Source organism: Electrona antarctica, assembly GCF_951216825.1.
Source record: "Electrona antarctica genome assembly, chromosome: 18".
Taxonomy (NCBI): Eukaryota; Metazoa; Chordata; class Actinopteri; order Myctophiformes; family Myctophidae; genus Electrona; species Electrona antarctica.
This window is the reverse complement of record NC_136799.1, coordinates 41,510,427-41,520,910: the sequence shown is the minus strand read 5'-3', so window position 1 is coordinate 41,520,910 and position 10,484 is coordinate 41,510,427. Positions and strand designations below refer to the sequence as shown.

General features: G+C 49.1%; 1 protein-coding gene across 1 annotated transcript in view; it reads left to right on the top strand.

Moving 5' to 3' along the window:
• sobpa (sine oculis binding protein homolog a) overlaps nt 1-6,888 on the top strand; it is a gene marked incomplete at its 3' end in the record, with an annotated part of 50,989 nt that extends 44,101 nt beyond the window's left edge. Inside the window, exons 6-7 of the mRNA XM_079527543.1 lie at nt 3,486-5,520; nt 6,623-6,888. Coding sequence (XP_079383669.1) covers nt 3,486-5,520; nt 6,623-6,888 — 2,301 coding nt within the window. The remainder of the gene's footprint in view (nt 1-3,485; nt 5,521-6,622) is intronic.
• Nucleotides 6,889-10,484: the final 3,596 nt, after the last annotated feature.

Below are 10,484 nucleotides of genomic sequence, written 5' to 3'. Positions count from 1 at the left end.
TTAAGGGTCCGCGTGATGGATGGATGTCGTTGAGGAGCCTGACAACTGATTAATGCCTTAATTATCTGCAGCGAGGACCTGACACTCCTCCAAGTGCTGACAGAGTGAGCTGTGTGTGGCCTGACGAGTACGGCGCGCTGTTCGGGTCTCGCCCACCGCTATCTGCTCCAGCAGGGTCACATTCGTTTTCCTCACTCCCTCCCTCCCCGAAGGGAAAAAAGCTTTTTTTTTTTGTCCCCGAGGAGAGGATGTGTGATGTGTGTGTGTGTGTGTGAGAGTCTGGTGAAACAGAAACGTGCTATAGGGGGCTCTGAGGGTGACTGAAAAGAAAAAAACGAAAGATTAAACGTGCATATACACTTTTTTTAAACACGAAGGAAGGACCTTTCACTCTACTGTACAATGGTCAAATCTTAACTCTACCACTTAAACCCTATATCGTCACTGTGGCGAGTGGATACCCCTTTAAGTACAAAACCGTTCCTGTTTTTATTTATTTATTTATTTATTATAACATTTGTGTGACACTGTTTTGTGATGAAGTAGGTCGTTCATTTACGAGAATTACATATAAAACAATGAAACTTGGAGAATGAACTACAAGGTTTCTGCCCGACAGCAATATTCTTTGACCGGGGTCCTCCAGTGAGTCGTCTATACTTTGGTCCCCTCTTTTTGAGGGCCTATATACAGGTTTAATGTTTGTTTTTAGTTCAATGTTTGTTTTAAAAAACGCCATTGACAATGAAGAGAGGTTTGGGAAAATGTACGTCATCTTGTCCCTGACACTGTTTGTTTTACATCATTACGTCACCTAATCATAGCAACATGAGTTAGACTTTAATATATTAGCGCCCCTCATGTCACACGGGTGTGATTTCTTTTTACCTCTACGCCAATTATCTTTGACGAATTACAAAAGGGACACTAGGGTTCATGTGGTTAATGTGTTAATTAAGCACTTAAGCCCTGTATGCTTCACCAAGTATAGACCTCGGTAGATTAAGTGTATAGAGGGTTTAAATGCTTAAGGAAACACGTTTAGCTATTACAGCGCTGCCTGCAGTGACCGTTGCGGTTTGTTAATAAAATGTGCTCCCTTGCTCCAATTAAATGTTGATTAACATTAAAGGACCACTTCACCCATTTCCAACCTATCTTCATATAATTGGTCCTCCTCCGTCCTCACTAATGCTCATTGGTGGCACCATTTTTGTCTACTGGGTCTGTGTCTGAGAGGAGGGCTGTGGAGTGTGGACAGTTCAGAAACTCATCATTGATGGGGGGGATCCAAGCTAATAGAATTACTTCAGGCTTTCTATTCCTGGAAAGTTAGCATGTTATAATGGATAATATAGAAATACATATATGTAAAACATTTGAAATCGGGGGGCGGGATTCTGAACTGTCGACAGCCCTCCTCTGAGACACTGACCGAGTAGACAAAAATGGCATGATATTACAATGAATCGAGACCAATTACATGGAGATATTTACAAAATGGGTCAAGTGGTCCATTAGCAAGTTTCTAAACAAAGACAACGCTACCTTAAGCTCACCACATGAACCCTATAGAGCGTCGCAGTCCCGCCCCTTACCATGGACCAGGAAATGATTCTCCGTTCATTTTCCTCATAGACATTTCAGAAAGTATTTATTTAAAGACGTTTACGCCGCGGACAAAGCCAACTCGAGTCGTGACAAATCATGACAACAAACACAATTTTTGGGGCCGAAAAAATAATTAGAAAGAAGAAAAAACGGCAGGTTACAACACTTTTTTTGTTGTTTTTCTTCTTTGTAATTATTTGTTTGGTCCAAAATATTGTTTGTGTTGTCATGAGTTGTCACGACTCGAGTTGGCTTTGTCCGCGGCGTAACCGTCTTTAAATAAAAAATTCTGTAATGTCTATGGGAAAAATGCATTGGGATTCATTTCCTGGTCCATGGTAGGGGGCGGGACTGCGACGCTCTATAGTGTCCCTATTCTGGCGTTATTTCCGGCAAAGAGGCTTGGTGGTGTACAGGGAAAACACTGGGGAATTGGGGAAGTATGTCACTTAAACCCCCTTGGGTTTTGGTGTAAATGCCTTGGGTTGAAGTGGTTAAGAGTGATGCTGTTCCATTGCCCATTTAACTAATTTAACACATTTCCTGTTCTCTACACACCTGTAGGTAATTTTAGAAAATGACCTTTTTTTTCCTCTCTTTCTAGGGTGCAATAGTTTTGTTGTGTTGTCGTGTCCAGGCGGTTTTGAGGCTGAGCATCTGCTTAATCCATTTTGGGCTTAGCTATTGAAAAATAGCAGATCTACAAGTTCATAGCGCGGCACCGAATGCCGCGCTATGCACTTGTAGGTCTGCTATTTTTGAAAAATCGTGAAAATGTGCCTCATATCTTTGAATATATATTATTACAGAGTGGACATTTTTACTCAAATCGTTGCTTCTGGTGAGGTTCCTGGAACAACATATTTTCAGATGGGGGGGCGGAGGCATATTACATATAATTTTTGGGGTCCTTGACATGAAATATTGAGCACCACTGATACAGAAACATAAGGTTTTTCAGAAAACTGTCAGGTCAAAATGCGTTAAAAGAAAACAGCTATAAAGCAACAGGCCTACTCAAGTGTTGTGGGTCGTTGTATCACTTACCGGAGCACTTCACATGTTTGTTCTTGGTCCTCACTAATAGCTAATGCAGGTAGACATGACATATGCCCCTAAAAATATTTTTTAAAATATATGCCACTATGGTGACTTGATTGGTTGACATCAAAAATTGCCTGTCAGGTCAAACACACAATGCAATACTTGTTTTCAACAGTGTTGCGCACAAATGTCGGTAGCATTACAAAGTTATATACAATAAAATAAAACCCTACAAATTCCATTTCCTCCCCTCTATATTTGTCTTATATGTAATGTAAAAAGATGTTTTTTGGGGTGGATTTTTGAGCTGGTCATTTTGAAAGTCAAGTATAGCTCGCAAGTGAACAAAGTGTGGGCACCCGTGGGCTATATCTACAGTAGTATTTTTACAAAAAAGTAAAAGAAAAGATTCTACCAGCAGATCTACAAGCTCATAGCTTGAAGATGTGGCGCAAATCTTCAGAGCGAAAGATTTTTACTCCAATCTTTGCTTCTGGGGGGGGGGGGGGGTCCCTGGCTGGAACAACATATTTTCAGATGGGGGTCCGCGCAGCCAAATACAGATAGGCCTTTATTCTGGGGCTCCTTGACATGAAAAAGGTTGAGCGCCACTGACATAGAACATAAGGTTTTTCAGAAAACTGGTCTAAATGGGTTAAGTTTGGCCATGGTGCCATGGTGTCACGTGTCGAGTTCTGCGTGCAACACCACTGGCACACAACCAAGTATAAATTGTCTCTGTCGGGTGGAAACTCCTGCCACTAATTTACGGGGGGGGAAAAATAAATGATTTGTGTATAACACTCCTCGTGTTCTCGTGTGTTCTCCAGGTGTGCGACTGGTGCAAGCACATTCGGCACACAAAGGAGTACTTGGACTTTGGCGCCGGGGAGCGCCGGCTGCAGTTCTGCAGCGCCAAATGCCTGAACCAATACAAGATGGACATCTTCTACAAGGAGACCCAGGCGGCCCTGCCGGGCGGGCTGGTGTGCAACCCGGGACACATGGGCGGTGTGCCCGGGGACGGGGGGCCGGCCGAGTGCGGTGGCGGTGGCGGAGGAGGAGGAGGGGTGCAACTCCTCACCCCGGAGTCCTGGGGGACGCCGATGATGGACCCCCGCCGCAAAGCCCCCTCGCCGGGGGGTCCCGCGGCCGCCACCACCTCGTCCGCCCCCTCGCCCTCGGACGCGGGCACCGTCTGCTCCCCGTCCTCCGCCGCCTCCTCGAAGATCCCCACGCCGCGGCCCCACGGGAGCCCCACCTCCCTCCCGCCCCCGCCGCCCTCCATGCTGCCCCACCAGCACCCCGGCCTGCACCCGGCGGGGGGGCCCATGGCCGGCAGCCCGCCCATGGTGATGACGCCGCGGGGGCCCATGCCCCTGCCGCTGTTCATGGAGCACCACCAGATGTACCAGCATATGCGCCCGCCGTACCTCCGCCACCCGCCCCACCACGCGGGCGGCGGCGGACCCAACAGCCCCCTGTCCAACCCCATGATCCCCGGGATCGGTCCGCCGCTGCCCCCGAGGAACCTGGGCCCCCCCTCCTCCAGCCCCATGCACAGCAGGGGGCCCATGATGTCTCCGCACGGCAACAACCCCAACCCCGGCGGGCTCCTGCCTCCGCACCCGGGTATGCCCCCCATGCCCGGCCTAATGCCCCCGTTCCCCCCCATCAACATGATGCCCAACGGACACCCCCACCCCCACCAGTTCCACATGCCGCCGCACATGATGAACTTCGGCATGCCGTCGCTCGCCCCGCTGGTGCCGCCTCCCACCCTCCTGGTGCCGTATCCCGTCATCGTGCCGCTGCCCATCCCCATCCCGATCCCCATCCCCATCCCCTTCCCCTACAGCCCCAAGACCTCCAGAGAGCGGCCGGACAGCAGCAGCCCCATTTCCAGCGCCCCCGAGCCCTCGGAACACTCACAGTCCCCCGGCTACTCAGACTCCGCCGACCGGAAGGTGGGACCAACCGGCTCCGGGGGGCCGGCCGCCGTCTCTCCCGGTTTCTCCGGGAGAGACGGCCAGCGGCGAACAGCGGTGGTGGTGGACCTGACGGTGAAGGCAGAGGACGGCGGCTTGGGGGGCCATCCGTGTCTGTCCGCCGGTCCTCCTCCCGATGGACCGACGGACGGGGTGATCGACCTCACCGTGGGCCAGCGCTCTTGCCAAGAGCTCATCCACAGGATGTTCCTCCCGGGGGTCCAGGTCAAGGAGGAGGATGAGGAGGAGGAGGAGGGGGCGGCGGAGGCGGAGGCACTGAATCGGGTTGCTTCCCTCCTGCTGCTGTCCTCTTGTGTTCCGGCGGCCGCGGCCAGGCTGTGGGGGGTGCGGGACGGCAGGGACGGGCGAGGAGGAGAAGGGGCCTTTTCGCGGAGCCTCTGCTCCTCCGCGGAGCCGGACAGGGGGGCCGCCCACACCGTCACGAACCCCGACACACCGGAGGCGTCCCGCTCCTCGCCCAACAGCAGCAACGACAGCTCGTCCTACAGCGTAGACCCTCCGGGGGGGGCGCGGACTGACCCATCATCCCCTGCACGGACACATCCCCCGCCCCAGTCCCTGCCCCAGTCCCTGCCCCAGCAGCACCCGCAATCCCTGCCAAAGCTCCCGACCGCCGCCGCCGCCCCGTGCAACGTCATAGTCAACGGCACGGGATGGCACGCACTCCCCGCCGCCGAGCCTCCTCCTCCTCCTCCTCCTCCTCCTACCACGGACCGAAGAGGAGACCGAGGAGGAGAGGAGGAGCACGTGGCTAACGGCGAGCTGGAGCGCGAGGCTCTGAAGGAGAACAGCTGCTCGGTGACAGAGTGGGACCCGGGGAAACGGCCCAGTGCGGGTGGGGAGGCGGCACTCGCAGGTGAGCGGCGGGCGGTGTACTCCAATGTATTTAGTTATCTTAAAAATAAAATCTGCTGTGAGTACAAATGTATTAGCACTTATATGCGGTACTTATTATGCAGAATGACGCATTTGCCTTTTCTTTTTTTCAAAATGTAAGAAATGTGTCCAAAATAGCGAATGTATTAAATGGCGTTTTCTTTTGTGATAATAATATAGCCTAAATCTACAAAGCAACTCGTAACTAAAGTTTTTTAAATAAATGCAGTGGAGCAAAAATAGATTTGCCTCTGGGATGTAGTGGAAAAAACAGAAATACTCGTACCTCAGAATTATACTTGAGCACAGTAGCCTACACGAGTAAATGTAGTGTAAATGTACTTTACACCACTGCACGCACAGGTGATGGTGATTACTATGACTATATCACTCTGTCGGGTGGAAACCTCATATGTCCAAAACTGTTACTTTTCAGGATTCAAAAGTAACAGATCTACAAGCTCAAAACGCGCCGCTTCGCGCCACGTTTCAAGCATGTAGATCTGCTACTTTTGATGCTTTTGTGTGACACTGTCGTAGGATCAAGCAGGGCCGTTAAAGGGATATTTAATTCACTTAAAAAAAAAAAAAAAAAATTAGAATCATAGAGTAAAAAATTTACTTTACAGTGCATGGTACGCAGTGCTGGAAGAAGTATTCACATTTTTTACTTAAGTAAAAGTATCAATACTGCCATGATGTACTCTGTTACAAGTAGAAGTCCCATATTCATACTTAAAAGTACAACAGGAATGACATAAAAATATACTTTAAGTATCAAAAGTAAAAGTACTCATTGTGCAGAATGTCCCATTTCAAGAGTTCAAAATGTATACATTTAGGGCTGAAGTGGTTATGTTTTGTAATTATAATCAAACTCTACCAAGTAACTAGTAACAAAAGTTTTCAAATAAATGTAGTGGAGTAAAAGTACATTTTCCTCAGATATGTACAGTAGTGGAGTAGAAGTAAAAGCACTGGAAATAGGAAATACTCAAGTACAAATACCTCAACATTGTACTTATTAAGTAGTAAGCAAATGTACTTAACTACTTTCCACCACTGCACATGGTGCGGCGCAGGTGCGGGCAAGGCGCTCCCCGACGATGGCGGCGGCGGCGGCGGCGGCCTGGAGGAGGAGGGCTACGTGCTGCCGCCGCTGCCCCCTGCTGGCGGCTGCGTGGTCATCCAGCCCGTGCCAAAGGCCGCCGGCGGCCAAGACGACAAGACGGCCATCCTGTCCTGCTCCATCAGCGCGCCGCTGTCGGCCACCGCCGGGAGGCGGAGCCCCGAGCTGGAGCCGCCGCTCAAGAGGAGGTGCCTGCGGATACGCAATCAGAACAAGTGAGGTGAGAGAGGTCAGAGGTCAGTGGCGTCAGAACAAGTGAGGTGAGAGAGGTCGGTCAGTGGCGTCAGAACAAGTGAGGTGAGAGAGGTCGGTCAGTGGCATCAGAACAAGTGAGGTGAGAGAGGTCGGTCAGTGGCATCAGTTCAGCATAACAACAATAGAACAATCAGAACAAGTGAGGTGAGAGAGGTCGGTCAGTGGCGTCAGAACAAGTGAGGTGAGAGAGGTCGGTCAGTGGCGTCAGAACAAGTGAGGTGAGAGAGGTCGGTCAGTGGCATCAGTTCAGCATAACAACAATAGAACAATCAGAACAAGTGAGGTGAGAGAGGTCGGTCAGTGGCATCAGTTCAGCATAAGAACAATAGAACAATCAGAACAAGTGAGGTGAGAGAGGTCGGTCAGTGGCATCAGTTCAGCATAAGAACAATCAGAACAAGTGAGGTGAGAGAGGTCGGTCAGTGGCATCAGAACAAGTGAGGTGAGAGAGGTCGGTCAGTGGCATCAGTTCAGCATGAGAACAATAGAACAATCAGAACAAGTGAGGTGAGAGAGGTCGGTCAGTGGCATCAGTTCAGCATAAGAACAATCAGAACAAGTGAGGTGAGAGAGGTCGGGCAGTGGCGTCAGTTCAGCATAAGAACAATCAGAACAAGTGAGGTGAGAGAGGTCGGGCAGTGGCGTCAGTTCAGCATAAGAACAATCAGAACAAGTGAGGTGAGAGAGGTCGGGCAGTGGCGTCAGTTCAGCATAAGAACAATCAGAACAAGTGAGGTGAGAGAGGTCGGGCAGTGGCGTCAGTTCAGCATAAGAACAATCAGAACAAGTGAGGTGAGAGAGGTCGGGCAGTGGCGTCAGTTCAGCATAAGAACAATCAGAACAAGTGAGGTGAGAGAGGTCGGTCAGTGGCATCAGTTCAGCATGAGAGAGGTCGGTCAGTGGCGTCAGTTCAGCATAAGAGAGGTCGGTCAGTGGCGTCAGTTCAGCATGAGAGAGGTCGGTCAGTGGCGTGCACAGACATTTAGAGGGGCAGGTGCTCAAGGTAAAAAAGGGCACCTTGTGCAGCGTGTGGAACCGGCCGGTTGCCTTAATCTATTTTGGGCGGGAACCCCTTTTGGTGTTAGCATTATGTTATGCTTTAGCTATTGAAAAATAGCAGATCTACAAGCTCATAGCGCGCCACCGAGTGGCGCGCTACGAGCTTGTAGGTCTGCTATTTTTCAATTTTTTTTTCAAAAGGGAACATTGCCAAAAGGGCAGGGGGTGCTCTAGCACCCCCTAGTGTCTATCTGTGCACACCACTGGAGGTCGGTCAGTGGCGTCAGTTCAGCATAAGCTAGCGGGTATGGCAAGTTCGCGCACGACACGTTTTCGGGTATGGCCCGGTTTATTTGCGTCTTTTTATGCCCTATTTTCCTCCATTTTTGCGGGTATGTGCGGGTATTTGCCGATTTTTTTTTAGGGCATATTTTTCTCCATTTCCGTTAACCCATTTTGGGCGGGAACCCCTTTTGGTGTTTTAAGCATTATGTTATACTTTAGCTGTTGAAAAATAGCAGATCTACAAGCTTTGTAGGTCGGCTATTTTTTTTAAATCGTGAAAATGTGGTGAAAATCTTTGAATATATATATACTATATATTTTTCTTTGCTTCTGGGGGGGGTCCCTGGAACAGCATATTTTCAGATGGGGGTCGGAAGCCAAATACAGATAATTCTGGGGGTCCTTGACATGACATAGTTTGAGAACCACTTATATAGAAACATAGGGTTTTTCAGAAAACTGTCGTACTGTTGTAGAATTGTCCTCAGGTCTAAATGGGTTAATATACCACCCGACGTAATATTAAGTCGGGTGGTATATCTTTGAAACTGACGGTAGTAGCATTGTTTACCTGTATGCTGCTGCTGCTGCTGCTGCTGCTGGTGTTATTATTATCCTGGGGCTCAATGATAATCACGTCGTCACTGTCTTCTGCTGCTGCTGCTGGGGCAGTCGCAGTCTTTTTCCCCAAAAAACGGATATAGTTGTAGGGCGGGTTGCTTCCTTTTCATTTTAGCCTACGGTACAAGCAGCACACAAGTGTAAACACAATATGTCTCTGTCTGCGCTCTCTCCGCCACACTGACAGAATCTTGAAATTGCGCCTTGCTAATTAATGTGTTGCACCTGCTGATGCTGAACCTCGCTCTTGGAATATGCATATCATTTTATGCTCAGTTGTGTGCGCGAGTCGCGTTTCCGAAAATACACAAGCTGGTAAATCGGTACATTACGACGACATCAAGGCCCGCCAAAATGAATTTCAGCCGACTAAATCAACTGTAGATTTAGTCAACTACAACTAGACTGAAACTAAAACATTTCAAATGACTAAAAGATGACTGAAACTAAATGGAATTTCCTTCAAAAGACTGTGCGTGTGTGCGTGCGTGCGTGCGTGCAGAAGGAGGGCTACATTATATGATAGAAGCAAGTGGAGAGGCTTTATTCATCAGGCTTGCCCTCAATCAAAATTAATGTATATGTTACTGAGTGAAGATGAGGAGTTTGGCAATGAGGAAGTGTGCATTCCAGAATATAGGGAACCTACAGTATGTGTTTAATGGAGAAGTGTCTATGAGTTCAAACTATTGAACCATGTCTACTATTACAATAGACCACATATGCACACGGCGGCCATCTAATTAATGGCCTGGTGGCAACTAGCTGCAATTTGCAATTGACAGCCCATACAGAAAGGTCCTATCTGATTGTATTAACACATTTTGGGTGGGAACCCCTTTTTGTGTTTTAAACATTATGCTATAATTTAGCTATTGAAAAATAGCAGATCTACAAGCTCATAGCGCGCCACCGAGTGGCGCGTTACGAGCTTGTAGGTCTGCTATTTTTGAAAAATTGAGCACCACTAATACAGAAACATGTCAGAAAACTGTCAGAATTTAGAAGTTTTTTTTTTATTTCGACGTCAGGCCTAAATGGGTTAAACAACTTCAAACTCGTCAAACACTTTGCAGATAGAAAGAGGATAATTCAAACTTTCCGTACAGTTGGCAATGTTGGTGAAAAAAAGTAGTTGTTTCTTGAACCCGGATGGATCCTTCAGGAGGTTCTCACCCCGTCTCATTCCTCTCCTCTCTGTTGTCTTGCAGATGGACGCTCTGAGGAACGCTGTGCCATCAAACAAAACGTCACCCCCGTGGGTGGCGCTCACCACCTTCGAGCTCAACCTCCCTCCCTCCCTCCCGCCAGCCCGCCCGCCCGCCACACCCCGTTGCCACACCCCGTTGCCACACGCTCCTCGCCACAGTCCAGTCCACCAGCACTCCGAAATCAGCCTATAAACATGACGCCCGCCGGGTGAGAGTCCAACCAAACTTGTTTGATGTGTAACATAGGAGAAACAAGAGAGGGAGGAGGGACTCCGTTGTCTGTTTGACAGACGTCCAAAACGTCCGCTCGTGATGTGAATTCCCATGCGCTCTCGACCACGGGGTTTGGGGGGGAAGAGGGGGGGTGGGGGGGCTGTCTGAGAAGCATCTTTGGACTAAAAAAAAGTACAATACAGGAGGATAGCAGGACTTTAAGCCTACCTT